The sequence below is a fragment of the Lepidochelys kempii genome, chromosome 6 (genome assembly GCF_965140265.1).
Source record: "Lepidochelys kempii isolate rLepKem1 chromosome 6, rLepKem1.hap2, whole genome shotgun sequence".
NCBI classification, from domain to species: Eukaryota; Metazoa; Chordata; order Testudines; family Cheloniidae; genus Lepidochelys; species Lepidochelys kempii.
In genome coordinates this window covers 22,859,986-22,884,198 of record NC_133261.1, presented here as the reverse complement: position 1 = coordinate 22,884,198, position 24,213 = coordinate 22,859,986, and the positions used below count along the sequence as shown (strand labels likewise).

Here is a 24,213-nt window from a genome sequence, read left to right as displayed (position 1 = left end):
GTCACTTAATCTCTGAGCCTCAGTTTCCCATCTGTAAAATGGGGGTATTTTTTCTGCCTTGTTTGTTTTATGTGGGATTTTCAGAAGCTCCTGAGTTAGAAGCACAAGCCCCATTGGAAGTCAGGGGGATTTATGCTCCTGTCTCTGAAGTGCTTTTGAAAATCCTTCCCTTCGAATGTAAACTGTTCAGGGCAGGGCTGGTCTTTCACTAAGAGTATGTCCAACACCTAGCACTGTGGGGCCTAGATCTTGGTTGCAGATGCTAGGAACTTGTAACAAATAGTGTGTGCGCGCGCACTTCAGAATTCTCCAGTACGCTTCTTCTGCGGGGAAGATGGAAAGCAAGTGGGATAATTTTGTGAAGGGGAATATGAACAAGAAACCTGTGAAGGAAACATACATTTGTGGGAGAGCAAGAGAGGCCCCCACTAAGTGTCTGAAGTCACACACACACACACACACACATTATGGAAATCACTTGACACAAATCCTTTCTGTACGTTTATTTAAACCGGACAATGTTTGAGAACACAGGATACATTCATACATAGAAAGTGTTTTTACAAAGAACACAGCATCCAGGTCACATTTTTGTAGATAGGACTTTTGTAAAACAAAAATCAGGACTTTGGGGCCCTCTAGGTATGTCCAGTCCCATTCCCTAGACTTGCCCATTTCCAATTCACAATTAAAATACAGAAAAACCTGTTAGGACAGAGGGGTTTTTTTTAAAAAGAAATTTTTTACTGGCCATCAAGTAAAAACATTGAGCATGAAATGTTGGACAGCGTGTCCATCATTCCGCATATCACACAACCCAATAATGTGCACTTGTTAAAGAGCTTGTTCTGATGGAGGCTTGAGAACACTTTAAAAAACAGGATTATGGTGAGAAAAGTAACTCCCAAGATGTGCTCACCTGTTCCCAGTCTCTTGCAGTTCAAGCCTGTTTCATTTAGACAAACATCACGTTTTTGCCTGTCAACCCTATCCAATTTGTACATTGAGTAAGATTTGAGAAAGCGGCTTGATTTTTAGAACTGGGAGGAACTCTCAATGAATCTCAGAGTGAATATTAATCCCAATGTCCTGTTCACAGTCTCTTTTCTGACCATCCCTGCTCCCCCTCCCCCCACATTGGAGAGTTTCAAGTTGAATGGTATCCATTCACACCTAGTAAAACAGGTCAGGGACAGCTAAGCAGTTACTCAGCCCTGGAAAGCAGAGGTTTATAAAAACTGATGAATGAGCACTACAGAATGTTTGGAGTCAACTGCTCTCTCTGCTCCTGAAAGTCTCAGGCCAGCAACACAGCCTGCTGCTCACCCTGAGAGGAGAAACATAACACAATGGTCATCTTTAGTTTGGGACGCATCTAGATCAGAAATGTTCCTAATGCAGTATGCATTAGAATGTATTTGTTTTTTTAAAAGGAGGAAGGGCTATTTGGGTTCCATCCTTTGGAACTGTAAAGAGAACCCACAATGAAAGACCAGGCAGCAAGCTTCTAGGGGTAGGAACTATGTCATCTTACACCTGGTGCAGCACCTAGGGACCCTGATCTCAATTGGGGCCTAAAGGTGCTACCATAATAAGTGCAGAATAGCAGCAAGAGGCTGTTTCCCTTCTACTCCTCTCGTTTTAGCTCATGTCTATTGTATGACATGAACAGCAGCCTGGTTCTGAACCAGAGCTTTTTCAAGGAGGAACATTTGGATTCTCTGCTGTGTATTTTAGGCCAATTAGGGCAGTGACAGCCACAGCGGAAAACCAATGGGATGCTCAAGTTAGAGGAAGCCACCATCTGAATAAACTTGTTTGCCAGTGTAAACAGTGAGCAGGCACAAGACAGCTGTCTTGACAAATGAGAGCGGCAAATACCTGACTAATGAACTACTCTTTTCAGTACTTCCATTAGGAAAAGGGTGAATGGCTGGAAATACTGGTTAATGGCAATAATACACATCACATTTTAGTATTGGGGACAACGGCCAAGACACTCCCCACAGAGCAAGCGTTCAACTTTCCTTTCCCCAGACCACAGCTCTCTCTGGATACAATCCAATCCTGGCTCAGTTAGATGTACAACTGGGCTTCTGCAATGTGGAACCAGGTGTAGACAGACCTTCTGCAGAGTTACAGGGCATGGTAGGTAGACATGCAACCTATTCAGCTGGCTGTAAGAGAGAGGCAGACATCTCTGGAGGAGTTATATGGGCGGAGGTTGAAGGACAATGAATCCCAAGTCAGGGTGAAACTACCTGTAGCAAAGATAGCCCTACTGGAAGCTTCATGCATATGCCAGTTTGCCATTCAATCATCAACATTTTTACCTCCATTTTTTCAATGACCTGAATGTGTTTTAGAAAGCAGGAGGGGTCCAGCATGTAAATACAAATATGAGAGTTGCGGTTCATTAGGAACTAGACGTCACTCCAGCTATTCCATTTCAACTCCTCTCTACTTTACAAATGATGCTGTTGGAAGATGATGCACTTGGCACAAGACATCATCATCAGCCCCTCAGTCCCATTATACCACATCTGGAAAGTCTTTGCTGACTCTGTTCAGCATCAGGCAGAAGCTCCTAGTCATGCTTCTGCCTGGTCCAAAGAGCAACAGGTTGTACAATTTCTCCCCCAGATCATACAAACCTGGCTTCCGCAGGACCACCAACCGAGTTCCCCATCTCCCAGGCAGCTGGATAGTTCCTTATGTTTCCCAATAAACATCCATTTTCCTCACGTTGGGTATTAACACGAGCGACCATAGGAGCGTCACAGTGCCTTATATGGGACACAGTCCTGGCTTCCATGGCTCCTTCATTGTACAGCAGTAGCACATAATATCCCCTGGGAAGTGAACATCAGAGCATGGCACAGAAGACCCACTATATGCTTTGAGTTTGTTTAGCCCAGACAAGTCTTGTATCCCTCATCAAAGGCAGTCCTTTGCTTTATCGACAAGGGTCTTTCGTCGTTTGAGGCATCTTATGAGGGCTACATGGATTCCCAGAAATATTTGCATCTTCATTTTTTGTTTTTAAAATAGATAAAGCATTTAAAAAAATACAACAGGTCTTTTTCATCCAAATGGGGTGGAATTGTTTTTGTTGTTATTTAAAACACATCAGTCTGTAAAAATACTTCGTATGGCCATCAACATCCATTCATGATACAAAGGAGTTAAAAAATATATATATATATATATATGGAACATGGTTTTACTTATATACAGTTACACTTGCAAGGCAAATCACTCCTCCAGTGGCTGGGCCTTTCTACCTCCAGATGCTCTGCCTTGTTGATACGACTGCAAGACATACAAAAATAAACTAAGTGACCCCATCTTGGTGGGTTAGTGTTTTTAAGAAGAAAAGAAAAAAGGAAGATGTATGCTGCAACCATGCATTTGCAATATAAAATTATATCCTTCAATCTAAAGGGAGTGGAGATGAACCTACAGACACCAAGATGATTCCCTCCAGATAGTGAAACGAGCAGATACAATATTCCAGGTCTGGTGTTTATGCTCTTAAAATGCTACAAGGGAGAATTACAGGCGGATCTTTGCTGTACCACTGGAGACAGGACTACGTGGAGAAATGCTCGTGTTATGCAGCATCTGTAAGTACTCAAGACAGTGTACACTGCTGTGTGTTCTGATATTGACCCAATGTTATGGTCACTGTCTCTTAGGATGTTAAAAAGGGCAAATGTTTAGCAGAGAGGGGAAAGGGCCAAAGAAAAGATCAGCACAATTCACTTGCTTTTGCTAAAGAGAGCAGGCACCAAGAAGAAGGGTGCAGGTTAAATTAGCATAATTAACTGGACGGTTCCCAGGCTGGTTCTGGGGGAGGGGCAGAGATGCCACGGCCTGGTATAGAAAAGCGCTGTTATGAAGAAGATCTGTGCAAAGTCATTCCTCTCCAGTGCCATAGGCTGGGTGGGAAGAAAGGGTCACCAGGTTTGGCATGCCCTGTGCAGCTCTTTGAAAGTGCTCCAGGGTTTCCTGGAGTTGACTGGGTAGGGCTAGATGCCAAGTTCCAAAGGGGGCTGCTGGGAAGAGCATGAAGCTCTCCCTTGTCAAAGGTACAAATTTCTACCTCCCAATAACTAATTGGGCAATGCCTCTTCGTGCCCTCTCCCACCCCCTGCCACTCCAGCATGAACCAGCTGGAACGAGGAAGAAACACCACCCAGTGAAAATTCAGGCAACAGACACATCCCTATAGGGTTTTGTTCAAAGCCCACTGAGGTCAATGGAGAGCCTCCTGTTGACTTTGATGAGCTTTGGTCCAGGACCTAAATCCTCTCCTTTGCAGGTCTCCATTCCCCTCCACCAGGACCAGCAAGAGCAGCATAAGGATGAAAAATCACAATCAGTGGTGAAGAAAGGAGAGTGACTCAGAAGCGACCGCTTGGTCTGAGAGGGAAGGTGCTTTATTTGAAATGGATGGCATTGGGCGGTGGCACCTCTACCCCCTTGGCTAAGTGTCTCAGATGGACGGGTGGAGTTTGTAGCAGTCCTTTGGCCTGCGAGAGGGGACGGCGCATTACAGGGAGGTGGGGGCAGCTGCGGCTCTTTCCCCGTTGGTCGAGGCAGGATGCTGCACCAGGCCAACTGATCTGGCACAGCAATAACTTGATTCTCTGCAGAGAATCCAAAAAAACCAAGAGACACTCTCCAGGTGGGAGCTGTAACTGCTCTATGTTGGGATCTCCCACGGGACGTCTCCGGCAACTACCAGCACAGGGGCAGGGGATTTGCGAGTCCTTTTGGAAGTGCAATACATCATGGGAGTCTGGGTGCAGGCAAATGGGTTCCTGCATGTGCAGAGCAATGCCTGTCACTTGCTGGTGAGGAAGCTCTTAGTACTCAGCACACAACGTCCCAACCCAGTGAGTTTTTAACGGGCTTGAACTAGCAGAGATGACCCTTTAGCTGAACAGCAAAGACAGGCTTCAGGAGCAAAGTCAACTGCAGCGCTTGCTATGGCAGCGAGCTTCTCCCTAGTGGTGGGACGCAGAGAAGGGGACGCTGCCAGGTATAAGCATCATGGTCACATTGGCACCTATTCGTAGCGCAGACATCACGCAGCAGGATGCTTTTAATGCATTATTTCACGCCACACCACCATGGCCCCACAGCCCATCGTTTCAAGTAGTATGGCTGCCAGACCCCATCCCAGCCCTCACGCTCTGGTTGCCGCTTGCTAACTATTATTTAAGGGCCCTAACGCACAAGGATTTACGGTAGGCACTGCAGGACAACCAAGCCTTTGCTGTTTTAGAGCAGCTATTCGTTTTGCAATCAAATACCAGAGAAAGGAGGAGAGAGCAGGAGAGAAACACCGAACGGTCTGAGAGTTGGGTCACAGCCTCCTCCACGCAGGCGATAGCTGCCACCGTCGCAAGGAGACTAGACCTTTTGCAGGGCTGCTTGGCAAGATTGGGCATTAGGAGCACAACCGGGCTTAGGCCAGTTCAAACATACACACCCTCGGGGTTCAGGCTGGACACCAATGGGTTCTGAAGGTTCCGTGGATGGCCGAGGAACTGCTTGGCGCTTGGTCGAGGAGGAGAGTCTGTGCTGGGATGGAGAAGGCCTAGGGAGGAAAAACAAGTTCACGGTTCAGTGTAAAGCTGGATTTGTTTTGCTAGCACCCTTGGAACAGGTCAGTCCAGAGCCCCCCAGCAGGGACGCTCATGCAAAACATGTCCAGGGCCTGTGCCTGGACTCTTCCCAGTAATAAAGGGGGATCAGAAGGGGCTTCCCCTCTTCTAGATTACTGTGGAGAAAAGCCTACCCTGACTCCACTCCTGGGGATCCTCTTTCTAAACCACTCATATGGCTCAGAGCAGCCTTTAAAGGCTATGCTAAAGCAGCTTCTTTATGGCCCAGCAAGAAGGAGTGCTACTGGAAGAAGTGGCCAAACCTTTGTTCCATGTCCTTCCTCCACCACCCTCAACTCAGATCCCTGTGAATAATCCCCGTCTCAAACACGTCTCTGTAGCCTTCCACACCCCACACCCCACGCGTTCTTTATAGTGCTGTGCCCGCTGCACAGGATCACGTCCTTCATACAGTGGGAGTTCTCAGCTTTGTGCTGCAGTCAAGGCAGGTTTTCCAGTCTAGATCATCAGTACACACAACTCTCATCTGCTCCAGCATCCACAGTGCCAGTGGCGAGCGAACGCCTCCTCGGCTAAGATCTTGCAAGTTGTAGTGGAAGTTGCACGAATATATAACTCACAATGGACAGACTTTACACCAGCTCTTCCTGAACTGAATAGCATCAAATCCCCATGCGGCTGTGTTTCTCGCTTTGTTACAAACCATGTGTAATACTTTGAAAACTAGCTAGCATTTACGCTTCCTTCCCATCAGCAAAAGGGCTTTTCACACCGTCGCACTCATGTCTCTGCACTCAGCCTAGGAATCAAGAGCTCTTCTGATGTCATCTTCCCGTGTAAAGAGGCTGAACTGCTTTTAGGGATGAATGCAGCCACAACTCAGCTAAGATCACTGAAGGAAAGGACTCCCCACCCCACTTCCAAAGTTGCACGTGGCTGCGTGAAGAACCCATCTTTGGCTTGCAGTCCCAGCTCGGCCAGAACAGAGATGAGTTCCGTCTCTGTGCATTAGGAGACACCAGACTGGTCTCTGGAATCACAGGATGTTGATCCAGGGCCAGACCCTCAACTGGTGTCAACAGGCACAACTCTACCGCTGTCAGTGGAGCCGTACGGATTGACACCAGGGGAGGACTGGCCCCGCAGGACATACAGAGCCGTAACTGAACGGAAGCAGATTCCCAGCTAACTGTCACTGCTCCGTGTTCCTCTCCCCCTCCTGCCAGCTACCACAGCATTTGGAATTATGGGTCGGTTCAGTTTCTCAGCCACCTGCTTCTCCACCCAGACACGTACATTTAGTGAGGTCACACAGTCGTCCAGAACGCAGAGCGGCCAATTCAGACACGTGGGCTCCTGACCCAGAGCAGAGCTGCCAATGGCAACAGAGCCGTATGAGACCAGGGCCTCTCCCCACTTCAGCTCTTTCTTGCCTCCTGGCTGGGCAGAAACAGCCTCTGCAGCACCACAGCGAGGAGAGGGCTCAAGTGTACCGTGTGCCTCTCCAGGGCTGGTCACTTCTGCCCAAAGGGGGTGGGAAGCCCCGGGACAATCACCTCAGGAGATGGGAACACCCCTCCACCCCAGACCCACGGGAAGGTGAACAGTCTCCTCTAGTCTCTGCTGCTAGAAGCCAGGAATTGGGTCTCTCTCTCACTCACCCTGTCCACCACTCACATAATGGTGGATGCAGCGGGAGGCCCAGCCGCGGTCCTATCACCCACATTTGCTGACAGCTCCCACCGAGACACTACTGACATTTTCAATGCCCGTACCTACAGCACAGGCTCCTACAGCCATACCTAGGCCCCTAAGTAGAAGCAACCTGTCTTTCAGGGGGCAGAATAATCCCAGCACCCACTGAAGCCACTTCTGTTTTAATGCACCATGGTTTGAAAGTGTTGACATATGGACTGTCCCACAATCGCTCCCTCTAGGAAAGGAGTAGAAGGGGCGGGTACACAGGTAGCAAGCCAAACCCCCAAATCCAGCGTCTAACACTGCTCAAAGTCGTGAGTTACAGCAGCGCAGATCTGTCAGATCACACCAGACCTCTGGTCCTCCAGCCCCGATATCCGGCCGCTAGCAGGGCCTTATGCTCTATGCTCTAAAGGAAGATGAAAAACCCCACAATGCACTTAGCCATGGTGAGGACAATCTGTTCCCAGCCCACATGGCAGATGGGCTGACACTGAAGCAGGAGCCCTGGTGACCCTAATCTCAACACATGTAACAACAGAAGTATTTTGGTCGCGTCCATCCAGCTTTGATATTTTAACTACGTCCAAGCGGTGAAGGAACCAGACAGGAGGCAGTGGCGGGTAACAGAAGGAGAAAGCTACAGACACCTTGACAAGGAAATCTCAGGGAGATGACAACAGTTAGAATGGAGTTAGGAGGTTTTAAAAGCAGCATTTCAGCCCAGCATAGTGGCAGGTCTTAAAGCAAGCGCCCCTCTCCTTAAATAAATGAGTCTCCAAACTGCGTTCTGACCTCCGTTTCTCTGGCAGGCTGGCAGTTCGTGGTTAGTTTGATCCAGCTGGGGTTCATCCTCAGGTCTGGACTGCAAAACAGTCACTGTGGCTCCCGTCTGCTGAATAAACTGCTGCAAATTACATTGCCTCAGCTCCTTATTTAACTCCTCCAGCTCTTGATTCTGGGCCTGCAAAATACAGGGTGAACAGGATGAGCTCCACAGCCGTGCCTCATCTGCCGAGCAGAAAGGGTATCAATACAGTGGGACCTCCAGAGATGAAGCTGCCAGCAAGGCTCCTGATTCCCCTCCCCTTGCTCACCTTTCATCCTACTACCTCCTCCGAGTCCCTAAATCAAGAGACAGCAGGGCCACCAAGAGAGCAAACAACATCACTCCTCTCAATACCAAACACGCCAGCTTGTGCTGAGTGGCCACCACGTCTGTGCACTTCACACGCCCTCTTTTGGGCTGCACTAACACAATACTTCCAAAGCCCACAACGGAACCTGCCATCCTCCACCTGTGAGGTCAGACCTGACAACGACACAGAGAACCAGCATGGCCCGAGGTGATTAAGCCAGTTCTCGGAAGGCAACATTGCCGACTTTGCCTGCTGTTCATTTTTAAATGTAAATTAAAACTCAGATAGGGCACCCAGGCCAGAAAAAAAAACAGTGAGTGCCACAGGGGCCGACGCACCAGCTGGCCACTTCTCCTACTGGGGCTCTTATCCAGCCGGGATAAAGGAGTCTATTTTGAGTCACCTCATCAGACTCACTGGAATGGGCCTTCTGCTACTTCCCCTACCTAGCAGGGCGTGTAATTCCAGCAACGTCCTTCCCACAAACTCCTTTTAGCCTCTTGACACACTACCCCACGGCACTCAAACTCAACTAGGCACTCCGTCACACTCGCCCTCCTTTCTCTCGCAAAGGGCAGACCCAGATAAAGACAGAGCATGCTTCCCAGCTGGCCAAGCATAGGCAGGCAGGGTTATTGCTCAAGGCTTCCTAGCAGGGTTCTGGTGGAGACGCCTGTCTGCAAAGAGATACAAACGCACGCTTTGAATTCATTGGGTGCACATATTTGGAGCTCTGACTACATCCACCTCTACTTCCTCCTCCTCCTCCTCCCAACTCATCTTTGCGAAACCCAGGAAGTATAGCAAAGCAGGTATCCTTGAGAGACCTCTCGTTTGGCTGCATCATAGTATCCAGATGACACAGAGGAACTATTCCTGAGACGACGATGGAGCAGAGCTGGACCAAAAGAGACAGGATTTCCACCCCCGGGCAGAAGGGGCCACAGGAAACCAAGCTGGGTCCTGTCTACATTAGGGTTTGAAGAGCTTTGGTTACAAACCATGCTATGCACTACCAGAGCAGTCTATAGCACTATCCTCATTAATACGTAGCTCTTATATAGCACTTTTCCTCAGTCGCTCTCAAAGCGCTTTACAAAGGAGGTCGGTATCCTTGTGGCTACAGCTAGCAGTCTGTGCACCAAGAATAGGGAAACCACACTACAGGAGCTTCAGCCCGGAGTTGCAGCTGGCACAGCCGTCAGCTGCAATGCGAACGAGGTTTCAAGAGGCATCAGAATGGAATAGGGGTCATCTCAGGACAAGACTGGCACATTCAAACCTACTGACTCCATCTGCAGCCTGAATCAGTCCCTCCACTTTCACACAGCCCGGCGGGAGAACAGAGTCGCCGGGAGGTAGTCTTAGGATTTCCTCCGAGATGAGGCAGCGCGGGGGGAAGGGGAAGGAGAATCAAACAGGATCCTCTCTCCGGTTACCCCACCGGCTGCTGGGCCCAAGTTAGAGAAACACCGGAGTGCAAAACTGCTTCAGTCACGGATGGTCAGTCACACACACATAATCACAAGTCAGTATTTAATCAGCGGGAATGCCAAGACAACATTCCCGTCGGAGGATATGGACTGAGGCTATGTCTACACTCGGAGCGCTTTACTGGGATCCCGCACTGGCAAAGTGCTCCGAAACGTGGACGGAGCCATACCAGCAAAGCGGCACTTTGCGCTGGGATAATCAAACCAACCTTGAAGTAGGAATTTTGAGAATGGTCCGTTCTCCATATGTCCACAAGGTGGCACCAGTGTCTACTAAACAGAAAAGGAAGAAAAACTAAAGCCGTGTGCTTAGCGCTTCTATTTAAGTAAAGTATAAGCACAATTACAAAACAGGCTTTGCAGCTATCCGCTCAGAGCCACCCACGAACAAGCAAGATGCTCTGATGGCTGCAAATGTAAGCTTCCCTAGCGAGGGGTGACTAATGCTGCTCTGTCCCGGGGGAGGCTGGGGAAGAAGTGTTTACGTTAAATCAGGCAGGGGTTAGGTGAACACAAGAGACTGGGAAATGGGGGCAATGTCACCTGTAACAGGCATCATACTAGAGCTGCCCTGCTTTTCTAGGGAGTTCAGGAGGGGTGAGAGCCTTTTTACACCAACAGGAACAAAGACATTACCCCCCAGCCCACCTATTCACCCAGACCCCAGAATCCACCCAGCCCAGCACCCTTGCGCCACCAGCAAGCCAGAGGGGCTGCCGAGTTGTTCCAAGCCAAACATACGCCCAGCTCCCATGCTGCTCTCCTAGCCCAGCATCACTGTTCACACCCTGCTCTCTCCCTCCCTGTTGCATGGAGTGACTGCTGTCCTGCTCCCGCTCCAGGCTTTTGGCCAGAAGGAGTCTGTTAGGGCACTGCGTTTCCAATGAGAAATGCGAGCCGGTTGCCATCCGGATCTCCCACTGGAGGTAGCATGGCCCAGGAGTCCGGACTGAGCCTCAGGACGGCTGGGTTCTGCCACTGACCTTGGGTAAATCACTTCCCCTCTCTGCGCCTGGTTCCTGTTCCACAGAGTTTGTCATCTTAGAGGTGGGGATTGTCCCTCTCTCCCCCCTAGTCCCCGCTCTGAGCTGGGGCCTCCAGGGGTGTCTACACTGCAGTAAGACTCCCAGGGCTGGTCCATGTCAGCTGTCTTGGGCTTGAAGGGCTGTACAATTGTAGTGTAACATTTGGGCTCAGGCTGGAGCCCACACATCTACCCTGCAGTTTTTTAGCCCTGCAGCCTGAGCCCCACCAGCAGACCGGGGCCAGGCGCACGTGTTTTATTGCAGTGTAGACACAGCTGAAGTGGTGCTGTCCTACAGCTAACAGCAACTTCCATTTTACTGGCAAACGAGTGCCAAGTGGCTGTGCAGGGGCTTGGGACGTTTCAGACGTAGCCTCCTCTGGTTAGTGTGCACAGGTCCTCGTCAATTCCACCCCCAGCACCTTATGCCACAAGCAGAGCGCAAGAGCAGCACCAGTCAGAGGAGAGTTCCTGGGGAGGCTGGATGCCAGCCGCACCTGCTACCTTGGTTTATTCCTTCCTAAAGCCAGAAGAGCAGAAGCCTTTACACCACTGGGTGGCTGTGAGGAGAGGCTGGGGATTGCTGTTAGCGAGGCAGCACATTTGGCTTCTGGCTCTTTTCACAGGCAACGAAGACAAAAGAGGGCAAGATCTGGTCTACACAGGGTCTGATCTCCAATTTAAATAGCACGAGGAAGCCAGATCAAGAGCATGTCTACACTACAGCGCCATGGCCGTGCTGCTGTAGCACCAGACTGTGGACGCCTCCTACATCAGTGGAAGTGGTTTTTCCGTCAGCGTAGGCGATTCACCTCTGTGAGAGGTGGTATCTAGGTCAATGGGAGAATCCTTCCGTCAACCTCACTGCTCCTGCAATGGGAGGGGGGGTGTGTGTTTGTGTGTGTGAGGTCGACCTAAACATCACGCTCTGTGAAACAGTTTTCACAGCCTGGAGCAACACAACTAGGTCGCTCCATTTTTAGGTGTAGACCAGGCCTTCGTGCTAAGCGACTCCCTCTGGGTGTGAGAAACTGTCCAAAAACACTAGGCCCAGGTGCACCCCCATGACAGCTGCCTGGGTAGCTTTCAGTCAGTCCCACAGGTTTTCCAGACACATGAGGAGAAAGATGCCATTTCTTGTACCTGCTATTTTAAAAGGGGCTGGTGGGCAAGGCAATTCTCTGATCTCTGCTCTTCTGCATTTTCTCCCTCCCACCCCACAGTCCTTGAAGAAGATTACACAATGAGCGAATTAACCTGAAGCTCTAGCTCACTGTAGCAACTGCTGTCCATACGGGACTCAGGTGTAGTGAGTTTTCCTCTCAGGACTTGTGATCCTCACTTGGGGTGGGGGCAGGGAGAGCAGGCTGAAGAGAAGGAAAAAGGGCCCCTTGCTTTGCCCTGAGATTCATAAAATCTTCCTGGGTTTAAAGTTTTTAAGAGGAATGATGTTTCCCTCCCGTCTTCCCTGCTGCATTTCTACAGCCACTGAAAAGCCCGCAGCACCCTAGGACCGGCTGCATAAGTGCTCCCTGGAGGGATGTCCCGGATACCACAGTCTGGGGAAGGACAAGTGCGCCCCTCAAGCACCAAGATGTGTGGCTGGAAAGCACCATAGAGCATTCCCTGCGCAGATCCCACTCCTAGCCTGAGCAGGCACGACCCAGCACCATGAAGCCAATGCTGCTCCAAAGAGCCACCCTCGATGAGCACTCTCCAGCGTGGACATAGATTCATAGCTATTTAGGTCAGAAGGGACCATTATGATCATCTAGTCTGACCTCCTGCACAACGCAGGCCACAGAATTTCACCCACGACTCCTGCAAAAAAACCTCTCACCTGTGTCTGTGCTATTGAAGTCCTCAAATCGTGGTTTAAAGACTTCAAGGAGCAGAGAATCCTCCAGCAAGTGACCCGTGCCTAATGCTACAGAGGAAGGCGAAAAACCTCCAGGGCCTCTTCCAATCTACTCTGGAGGAAAATGCCTTCCTGACCCCAAATATGGCGATCAGCTAAACCCTGAGCATATGGGCAAGATTCATCAGCCAGATACTACAGAAAATTCTTTCCTGGGTAACTCAGATCCCACCCCATCTAATATCCCATCATATGTTATCCCATCATACCATCTCCTCCATAAACTTAACGAGTTTAATCTTAAAGACAGATAGATCTTTTGCCCCCACTGCTTCCCTTGGAAGGCTGTTCCAAAACTTCACTCCTCTAATGGTTAGAAACCTTCGTCTAATTTCTAGTCTAAATTTGCTGGTGGCCAGTTTATATCCATTTGCTCGTGCCACATTGGTACTGAGCTTAAATAATTCCTCTCCCTCTCCGGTATTTATTGCTGTGATATATTTATAGAGAGCAATCATATCTCCCCTCAACCTTCTTTTAGTTAGGCTAAACAAGCCAAGCTCCTTGAGTCTTCATGTCCACAAGTGTTCCAGCCACATCAGGAGAAGCTGTGTTTCGCAAGAGTCAGTCCCTCTCCCCACACCCTGCACTGTAAGGTTTGCTAAGCTGGAGCCCACATGGCACTGAGCAGCAAAGCAGGGACCCATAGGAGTGGTACCACTGAACTCAGTGGGATTACTTGGGCACGTAAGGGCTTTGATTTGCATGATCAAGCCTCGGTCTGTTAATTCTCCCAGCCATACTGCACTTCTAGGGGCTTTCTATCCACCCAAGTAGTATTGAACCCTAACTGTTGGGGTTGTAACATTGCCCAGACCACTCCCACTATCCATCGATGGCAACCCGACCAGAGCCGCAAAGAGCTCTCTATTGGTCTGAACTGTCAGGAGGGTTCTGGGGTTTCAGGCCAGGTTCAGCAGCTGGTCTCTGGGCAGCTCCCTAACAGTCTTGTTTAGGCCCCGCTCGGGAGGAAGGTCCGAGCGCGAGCGGAACGCGGCTGCATTCCACTGCTGACTCCCAGGGGCACGCGTTACTGAGACTGTACCTGTAAATTCCTTTCGGCTTCTTCCAAGGCCTTCCCCACGCTCTCCAGGCTGCTCTCCAGCTGGGCGCTCTGCTTGGTCTTGGCTTCCAGATCCTTTTTCATTTTGGCAGCCATGTCCTCCAGATCTGCAGGAGCCTCCTTTGCCCGCCTGGCCCTCTCCGTGATCTCTAACTGGATCTCCTTCTCCAGGGCCTCCGTCTTGGTGGTCAGCTCGTGGATTTTCTGGGTGTACTCCTCCATGGTGGCCCGTAGGCTCCTCACCTTCTCCTGCCGCTCCCTCTCGCACTCCTTCTCCAGGTGGAGCTCACTCTGCCAGAACTCCTCTTCGCCCAGCTCCATCTCATTCCGCCTGATCAGGTGCTCCAGATAAAGGATCTGGTCTTCCTGGCTGGAGCCCCTGTCCTGCTCCCAGTGCCTGAGGTCTGTTTCCAGGGAATCCCCATGCACCTCCAAGGAGTGCAGCTGCTCCTGCTGGTGCAGCACAGTCTTAAACAGCTCCTCCTTGGATGGATGGCTGCGACTGGTGCTGTCCTTCGAGTCTACACTGTCCCTCTTGTGCAGTCTCAGCTTGCTCTTGGCAAGCCGATCGCTGGAGCCCATAGGGCCCAAGTTAAAGGTCATAGACTTTTTAGGTTCCCGGGACCTGGGCACCTCTGTGCTGACCAGCCTGGGTTTGATGGGAAGGCTGGCCCGGATGAATGTCCTCTCGGGAGCCTGGGGGGCACTGTCGGAGGAAGGGCGCTCAGCCAGGCTGGGGCCCGTCCGCTGCAATATGAACTGCACGTCATTGGCATACTGTCCACACTTGGCCAGCGACTCCAGAGGGCATTCATGAGGTAGAAGCTGCCTCTCCTTCTCCCGCAGCTTCTGGATGAGAATGTACCTTCCTGTCTGGCCTGAGAAGAGAACAGATGAGTCACTAGGAGCTCAGAGAGAAATGGGGAATATCACACTTGGCAACATTTCATCACGCTCAGCCGCTCCACTCCCCCGGCCTGTACCCGAGAGCCCATCTGCATTAGAAACACGTAGAGCCTCTGGCAGCACAGCTCACAGCCGTTACCTGATTGCAGCTCTTCCCCACCACACTAGGGGACAACTTACCTGTAACTGGAGGTTCTTCGAGATGTGCGGCCCCTCTCTGTATTCCACTGATGCAGTGAAGTACAATAGGGACCGTCACTTGAAGAAGAACCAGGAACCTGGGGGGGAGGGGGGGTGATTTCCGCTTCCACCAAAGACCACCAATGTCAGTGGCTGCAGCCAGGCAGCATGTGTTCCTCCCAAACAATGCTGTGTCAATGCACCTCCATCCAGCCCTATGGCTCCCCTGGTCCTATCTGACTTCACTCCAAGCAGGGGCATCAATCTTCCCCCCACCCTGACTTTTCATAGGTCTATGTACTCCACCCCCACCCCCAACCAACTTTGCAGACTATAATATAATCACACAACGTTCTATATACTGACAACTTTGCCCCCATTCCCCTGAATTCTTCTGAAATGACACCGCCGGGTTCCAAGTCCTAGGCATTGAAGACTCCCCACTGAGTAGCAGTGTTTTCAGCACTAGGAGAATCAAGTCCTGTAATTACCCATTGCACACTGCTGTGGCTCTGGGACTCACACCACCAGTTTGTCTGCTTTCAGGATTAGACAACACAGTGGTGACGATTTTCAAGCCCTAGCTATACTACTGTCTCCACCCTTGCAGCCACCAGTGGGGAATTACAAGTTTTAAAATGTTCCTAGTGTAGATGAGCCTAAAAGACCACATTTCACGTGTGACCTCAGGCAGGATTAGAACCTGGGTCTCCAGAGGGCCTGTCTAACATCTTATCTCACTGTACCACTGCAGCCTCCGCTTGCTGGATGGAAAGGATATTAGTCATTAAATAAGATCATGAGCCAGCAGGTTTTCTGAGAGCAGAAACATCATAACTCAGCTTCAAACACTTTCTGATGCTTCTGAGATGGAGTCAGGAGATTTCGAGCACACAAGGTTTTGGCCCTGAGCATGGGGGTGCTTCTCTACTTGCACGTCCAATTAATGATGCTGCAGGCAGAGACCCGATTTGCCTCATCAGATCAGAGGCATTTGTAACCTGGTGGAGGGCAGGAGCACATATTGATGGAAACTTCAGCTGCAATTTTAGTGAATTTCCAAATCCCTAGACAGGATTGCCACTCACCATTACCCACAGGATATTCAGACAGCGCAATCAGCACTAACATGCACAGCTCAAGTTCAAGGAAACTGCAAGCACAGGCTGGGTGACTCATAGGGTATCTCACGCTCCCAGGCCATGGCCTGGCTTCTGCCTGCAGAAGAGCACATGGCCACTGACTGTTGTTTGTGCCCGGGGAACACCAGAGGAGGCAGAACCTGGGGCTGTCCTGCATTGCTCAGCGTGCTGACGGGAGGAACACATCTGCCCAGCCTCGCCTGCTGTGTGGCTCGCTCTCCAGTACAGCGTTATGGAGTTCACAAGCCAGGAGGGCTCCTCCTCTCCCTCAGTGCAGGCTGGCAAGGCAGGCAGGACGCTTGTGGTTAAGGTACTCGCCTGGGACTCTGGAAATCCAAGTTCAGCTCCCACACCTGCCATGGCCTCTCACTTAGGAAGGCCCCTGGGGTATGTCTACACTGCAATTAAAAACCCCTGCAGCTGGCTGGAGATCGCAGGGCTCGGGCTAAGGGCTGTTTCATTGCTGTTTAGACACTGGGGCTTGGGCTGGAACCTAGGCTCTGGGACCCTGCGAGGTACTCAGATACTAACATGATGACACTCATCCAAACACCCATCTAGATAAAGCTGCAGGGAGCTCCAGGGCCAGACTCAGCCGCCCAGCTACAAACATGACCAAGGAAAGGTGCCGTTCTCGACCGGAAACGCCATGAGAGAGGAGGTCTAAGAACCACAGTACAGTGTTTAGTGCTATGGAAACCAGACTGGACCTAGCCACGTGTAATGGTGCCAAAGCCACCATTTCATGCTACAGACGGTTCAGCGAGCTGAGAGATTGAGCCCTGGCTCACATGGGACCCTTGTCCCTTTGAACCCAGATCTGTGCATGAAGAGTCCTCCAGGTCTCGCCACAGGAGGGTAAAAGATCTTTTATTCCATTCCGAGTCATGAGGGAAGATCCGCAAAGGAGAGATTCTGAAACGGAAACTGCGATCTGGAGATAGGGATCTTTTCAAAATCACAACCACAGTGTATCTGTCAGGCAAGGAGCAGTCCATGGTAGGACTGCTGTCCCCTGCTGGGATTAGAAGCCAAACACCAATTTCAGCCCTTCTGGAGGAAGGAAGAAAAAAGAAAAACCTGAGCTGTGCATCTAATCAAAGCCAGGGCAGCGGGGTTGTTTATAAAGCTGGCATTGTTAAAGATGGGGGGTTGTCACAGCTGGAAGCCCAAGGAACAGGTGTCAAATCAGAACGTTAACAGAGCCTCTCTCTAGTTCATGCTTAACTGCAGTTTTCAAAGACAGGGTTTTATTATCCTCCTTGCTGCCTAACCTGCTTCTTCCCTCTGGGAGCCCAACGGCTGTGGCATTACTGTAGCTCCCATGGCCAGATGGGTGGGCACCTATGCCCATCTGACCGGCTAAGGGTAGAAGGGATTTATGCAGAGAGATGCCAGACTCTTCTTCCTTCTCCTTCCTAGTAATTACTGCATTACCCATGCAATCCCTTCCTTCAATTCAGGCCCCACCCCCAGTACACCTGTAATCCAGCACCGAACCTTCAGTGCAAACAAGGAGTTAGCCACAAACACGGGGGCAGAGATGGGTAACAACTGAGCAGAGATTTCACCACAATTCCAAAGACATCCTGCCAGGTGGGCTGTTATAGCTCACATTTAATGTGACATTAATGACTCTCTGATGCAATAGGTTATTTTATGACTACATCTGGAAAGACAATATACCAGAGTGGAATAGAGGGAAAGTTAGGAGTGTATCTGAATTCTACTGGGAGGGGACGGGGAGAAAAAAGGAGTGAGTTAATTGGACAGTCCCCAGGGGAAGCGGAAGGGAGGTTATAAAGATAATCCCAAGGCATTCTTGCCAACTTTTAAAACCTCACAACAAAGCAGACACTAGTCTGTCTCCTCCACAGCTGCTGTAACCTTGGGCAGACATTGCCCAGGCAGCTGCATTCTCTCCTGGTAAAGTTCACAGCCTTCATGGGAGAACAAACATGCTTAATTCAAACAGAGGAACCTGGCTCAAACCTGAAGCTGCCACCATCACCCGGAAGGTCCCAGTGAGTCGGCAGTTTGATGTGGTATGATGCCTCCATCATACGGAGACAATGTTCTAAAGGTGGTACATTTATAACCACAGTGGAGGGCGTGCTAAGGTACAGGCCTCCAAGAGCCACCCCAAGTTTCTCCAGCAGGCACAGCCCTATGGCAGGCACCAGGCGACTTATTTAGCGCCATAACAGCATTTGCTGAGCTTCCATATGAATAGGGATTGAAATAAAAAGGTGATGTCCTAAAAGCAGAAGCCAGACGAGAGTCCCTGTGCCTAAGTGTATGTCTATCCTGCAATCACAGGGTGTGACTGCAGCTCCCAGAGACATACTCAAGCTAGCTTTCATCTCCCTAGCTTGGGTCCTGGAGCAGCGAAGCCATGGCAGCACATGCGTCAGTATGGGTTAGTACCGCGAGTAATTACCCAGGGCTCCAGGAGGACTTGTACAGCCCAGGCTGAAGTGGGCACTGCCTGCAGCTTCACTGCTCCGGGGCCTGAGCTAGCGGGATTAAAACAACCTCGGGAATACAGGATGCAGTCACACCCCATGACTGCGATACGGACATACCCTGAAGACCTTCAAGAGCCAGAGGCAAACTCAGGCAAAACTACCACAGTAAATTGATCTTAGCGACGCTACTTCAGTTACATGAATAACGCAACTGAAGTTGATGTAGCTAGATCCACTTATCGCAGCGTCTACGCCGTGCAGTGTCGACGGGAGACGCTCTCCCACCGATTTAGTGCATCTTCACCAGACCCGCTAGATTCTCGCTTGCAGCAGCGTTGAGTTAGCTCCTTAGCGAAGATGGGCCTTCAGAGAGCATGTGTGTGGAGCTGGGTCTTTCACAAGCCAACTGAGGCTGGGGCTCCTGGGGCAGGGCTCGGTATTTATGGACAGTGGGTTACTGGAGAGAGGCTGACATTGGCCCATGTTCTCTACTAGTGCAAAATGGAGCAGCTCGACCGACGCCAAGTCTGCACCAGTACTGCATTCGGGCCAGCACCTTGCAAATGTTACGCCAGGGAGTGCTGCTGGCTACTGCCCTAGGGGAGAAGAGGAGATGCCCATAGTCTGAGCAGCAAAACAGCACCTGACACCTATTGGCTACGCTAACAAAGCTTTGTTACTCTGCTCACCCACTGACTTTCCACTGCAGCCAGCTCCCCAATAGCTCCTGGAGCACAACCGGGCCAGAGTCCTGCCTCACTCACAGTGGTGCTGAGACTTCGTCAGTGCTTGTGAAGCGCTCCTGGATCCTCCGACGGGAGGGGACGGTGAAGGACGGGCTATTAGTACGATTAGAGGGATTTCTCTTAGAACATGGAGATTAAAGGGGATCTCAAAGCTTGCCTGTGCTTTAATTATGCACGTGCTCCAGGGCCTTCTCCCAGTGTCTAAGGCCACATCGAGGTACAGCCCTGCAAGCCATGCCTCGGTTTCCATTCTACTGCATAAAGTGAGTATGTAATAGTGGCAACTCCTTATTTCACAGATCAGCGGTGTGCAGTCTTAGATCCGCCAACTCCAGGGACAAAACAACATTTCTGTGGCTGGTTCCTGTGGTTAGCCCTGCAGAGCCAACAGAGCTAAGTGGGAAGGAGACAGCTGGGTTCTAGTCTTTCTTGTGCCTCAGAACAGAACCGTTTACTACAGTAAATCACGCTCAGTCACGCCTAAGCAAACCCAGCAAAAACAACGGTGTGGCTGAAGGCCCAATTACTCCTGGTGGTTCTGTGCAAGATGGAAGAACCCAGCTGGCGGCTCAGAGCCCAGGCTGACTTTCCAGAGCTGGGAGATAATTTTCTTTCTTATCTGTAAGAGTGTATGGGAAATCAGAGATCCTGATTCAGCGAAGCACTGAAGCCTGGGCTTCACTTCAAGAATCTATTTAAGACCCACTGAAATCAATGGGATGTAAGCATGCATTTAAAGGCTGTTGTGAATCTAGGCCCGAGACAATTAAATAGAACCACATTTTGGAGCCCATGTCTGCATCATTTCCTGATGCCAATGACTGACCTCACTGCCTATTTCTAATGCACAGTCTGGGAGGAAAAGGAGAAATAGCTGCAGACACCCTGCCTGTATCCGTGCTCTGCTGGGTCCTGTGGGACAGTCTACTATAGTACATGGACAGGTACTGGCCCAAGGAGGTTTCTTCTCTCCTATGAAGGAAGAGAATTTCCCTAACAGAAACACTTAGCTGTGCAAGAAAACACATACACCGCTTCAGATCTGTAGGTGTAGCCACCTCAGCCAAAGACCCTTGCACATCCACTGTTGAACTGCGGGTCAATTGTTTGACATAGTTCTCTGTGGTACGCTCCCTTTCTCCAGCAATCCCACCCCATCCTGGCGTGAGCTGCTTAGATCCCAAGTGAGGCAGTGCTGAAAGAAACAGCTGTACCAATGCAATTAAACACACTTGTGATCCCACAGACGATCGTTTGCATCATGCTGTTTATGTGGCAAAGATCTAGAGAGTTTAGCTGTGCCCTCCCTGTGGCAAAGACAGCCTCATGCTCCCTGGAGGTCTCCTGCTACCTCAACCGGAGATTACTGTGCAGATGTGGACATGAATTTAATTATGAAGAGATTGGTGGGTTCTGAGGGAGGGGGAGGGGCAGAAGCAGGACTATTTTAATGATCTTAAATTTTTAAAAGGTTGAAAGTTAAAACCTGTCATCAAAGAAGAACTGGCCTGGGTCAAGCCTTTTGTGTTAGAAGTGTAAGACTTCTAGAACTAATCCACCAGGAGGCAGCGTTGGCTGCTGGTAAGAACAGGGGACTGGAGTCAGGATTCTGGGTTCTAGTCCCATTTCTGCCACTCACTGGGAGACTCCCTTGGGCAAGTTACTTCATCTGTATGTCTCAGTTTCATCCAGCTCCAAAGTGGATAATAATCCTTGACCACACCGCAGGAAAGACTTGAGAATGTATAGAAGCACACTCTCAGGTATTGCAATTAAAATTGATGTAGGTCATTAATGAAACTTCACCAGACATGGTGATTCAACACCTTACTTACCAATGGCCCGTGCCAATGCTATGACAACCTCCTGGCATGTGGTCTGATCTGAGACGCCACACACAACCCTCTGGATACCATCGACCCAGACCTTCAGCTCCATCACCAAAGCTGCAGAGGAATTAGACTCTCTGGACCATCGCAAGGTGGCTTCCCTGTAGGGATAGAGAAACAAGCGCTTGATTTCATGTGTGCTGTCTGATCTACTGTGCCAGCCCCTAAACACTTCAGAACAATCAAATTAATAGGCATGCAAGATTCCCCTACAGAATACCCATTTGTCAAAATGGCCAAGAGGCAGTTTGTTAATGACAAGAATGGGAGTTAGCCAATGGAGCCATGTTTCGGGGGGGGCCTAAGATCAGCTACCATTTGATGCAGCCGATTTCAAAGAGCTTTAGAAGAATACAAGACATTTTAAAGGCAGAGGGAACACACCTATAATGCCAACATCTCTGTGCGATCATCCCACAGCAGCAAGCGGTATCCCACACTTGACTGGACCTAAAACCAGCTGCTTGAAACCATTCTCAGCTCAGCTCTTTGCCCCTTGCCCTGTTCCCTGGCTTCTTGTAAAGACCGCCAGAAATTAGTTTGTCTCAAAAGACATCTCGAGTCCAGGACTGGGCCTAGAGGTCAAGAAGAATTTGTTCATCCCATTGTAAACCCAGTAACATTGAGAGGTCTCAGAGAACAGTTCTAGCATCTGACAGATATCACTAGCTTGCACTTTTCACCTGACAGTCTCAGGTTAATCCTGGCTGGAATCTCTTGCTCATAGCTGGTTGTGGCTGCCAGCATTGCCACTGTCAAAGCAGACGATACGCTACACTCAGGTTTTAAGCCCTACTAGACAATAGTCTTTCTCTTGCAGTTTCACAGGCCGCCATCCACCCTGAACAAACAATGGGGATAAGATGTGCAAGTCACAATGACTCCATAATCCTCCACGCACAGGCAACTTCATGAGAAAGTACTTAATGTATCAGCTAACAGTTACCTTGCCTAGGGATTTTAAACTACATGGGGATTTTAAACCATGGGAGAACTACATTTAAACTTCTGAGCCCTATTTTAGAACAACTCATGACCACTCAGACACCACAGGAATGAATAGGGTACAATTGCCAGATGTGGCCAGCCAGCGTGACAGAGCTGGACTCAGATCAGAAACCGTGTTGAACAGTTTATAATTCAACACTGACTAGGCTCTGGGTGTATCTAGCCACCACAAATAGTGCTGCAAATAAAACCTGCAGCTCTGTTTTAGTTGCTGTTTGCCAACAATCAAATGGGCAAGGCTTTGTTCACACCCACCCTGCAGGTTAAAGGAAACTTGTGATCACAGAGTCATCCAATCAGAATGCAGAAACCATTTCATGCAACTTGGGTGACCAATCACAGAGTTTGAAAACATAGAATCATAGCAATGTAGGGCTGGAAGAGAGCTTGAGAAGTTATCAAGTCCAGTCCCCTGAGCTGTGGCATGGTCAAGTTAACCTAGACCATCCCTGACGGGTGTTTGTTCAACTTGTTTTTAAAAGCTTCCGATGATGGGGACTCCCCGACCTCCTTTGGAAATCTATTCCAGAGCTTAACTACCCTTGTCATTAGAAAGTTTTTCTAAATCTCCCTTGCTGCATTTTAAGTCCATTGCTTCTTGTCCTACCTTCAGTGACATGGAGAATAATTGCTCACCATCCTCTTTATAACAGCCCTTGATATTGGAAAACTTATCAGGTCCCCCACCTCAGTCTTCTTTTCTCAAGACTACACCTGCCCAGTTTTCCTAAGCTTTTCTCACAGGCCAGGTTTTCTAAGCCTTTTGTCATTTTTGTTGCTCTCCTCTGGACTTTTTCCAGTTTGTCCACATCCTTCCTAAATTATCACTAAGTATTTTCAACAGCCCGTAGGCTAAAATTTGTTCCCATAAAGTGACTGAACAATTAACAGACTCACCAATAAAACTCACTGTTCACAGGAAATTTGGAAGCAGAATAAAGGGGTTAGAGTTGAATAAGTTGTTCACTGCAAACATTTTAGCTAGTGCAGGCATGATTTGGCTCTGTCTACATTGGCCAGACAAAATGCCTTTTGCCTCATTGTTTCCTTGTGCTCCCAGTCTGTCTGTCTCCACCTGTTGTTGCTTGTCTTATATCTAGATTACAATCTCCTCAGGACAGTGGCTGTTTTTGTTCTGTGTTTGTAGAGTGCCTGGTATACCAGGGCCTACTCTACACTTGGGCTCCCTCAGTGGTACAGCAAAACAAAGACATAATGGGTCTGCACCTTGTTTTGGTTTATTTATAGAGTATTTAAAAGATCTGAGGTGTTTTCCAGCTTGTGCTTTTAGCTTTAGAAATATGAAAAGTGTCAGGTTGCTTCTCCCTTGTCCTTGCTGGGTGAAGCAAGGCAGGAAGCACACCAGATACCAGAAACCGATCGACAAAGATTACGTGAGCCACATCTCCAACAACAACAACGTTCCTATGGTGTGAATGTTCCTATCAAATCCAGCTTCCTATCAAAACTATGAAAAGAATCCCGAGTGAGGACATCTGGTGCTGCTACTCACACACCGGAATCCTAACTAGAAAGCCACTTTGCTGGCCACAATACCACACCTTGGTATGTTCCCTGCTGTCAGCCAAAGCAAACTCCAGAAATAGGACTTCACCCAGAAGAGACCACAATGCTCGGAGATGCCTAGAAAGTTGGGGGAGGAGGGTTCAACTCAACTAGCTAAATGCTTTGAATTCCTCTCTCTCTCCACCTAGGAACCCACTGCACTCTCTGTATGTGACTAACTCTGACATCTTAACTATTCACAGCTGTTGCCAGAAGACTGGGAGAAGGCAGGTGTAACGAGAAGCACGAGTGTTTAAGAGAACGCACTGCATACGTATCTTCTAGCGATGGATGAACTACAGATTGTCTGGAGACTTTGCCAAAGTCTATCTGAACC

The 24,213-nt window shown here is 49.6% G+C and overlaps 1 protein-coding gene across 7 annotated transcripts in view; it reads right to left on the bottom strand.

Moving 5' to 3' along the window:
* Window positions 1-488: 488 nt before the first annotated feature.
* Window positions 489-24,213, bottom strand: part of RASSF7 (Ras association domain family member 7) — a 122,375-nt gene continuing 98,650 nt past the window's right edge. For 5 of the 7 annotated variants that reach the window (XM_073347118.1, XM_073347117.1, XM_073347122.1 and 2 more), the window contains 5 exons: window positions 21,249-21,403; window positions 13,954-14,849; window positions 8,130-8,298; window positions 5,501-5,608; window positions 489-3,312 (listed from right to left, as the gene is read on the bottom strand). In XM_073347118.1, the coding sequence (XP_073203219.1) occupies window positions 3,281-3,312; window positions 5,501-5,608; window positions 8,130-8,298; window positions 13,954-14,849; window positions 21,249-21,351 (1,308 nt within the window). In that variant the 5' untranslated portion in view covers window positions 21,352-21,403 and the 3' untranslated portion in view covers window positions 489-3,280. Of the gene's footprint in view, window positions 5,609-8,129; window positions 8,299-13,953; window positions 14,850-21,248; window positions 21,404-24,213 lie in introns of all 7 variants that reach the window. The other 2 variants (XM_073347121.1, XM_073347120.1) reach the window with 2 other exon arrangements.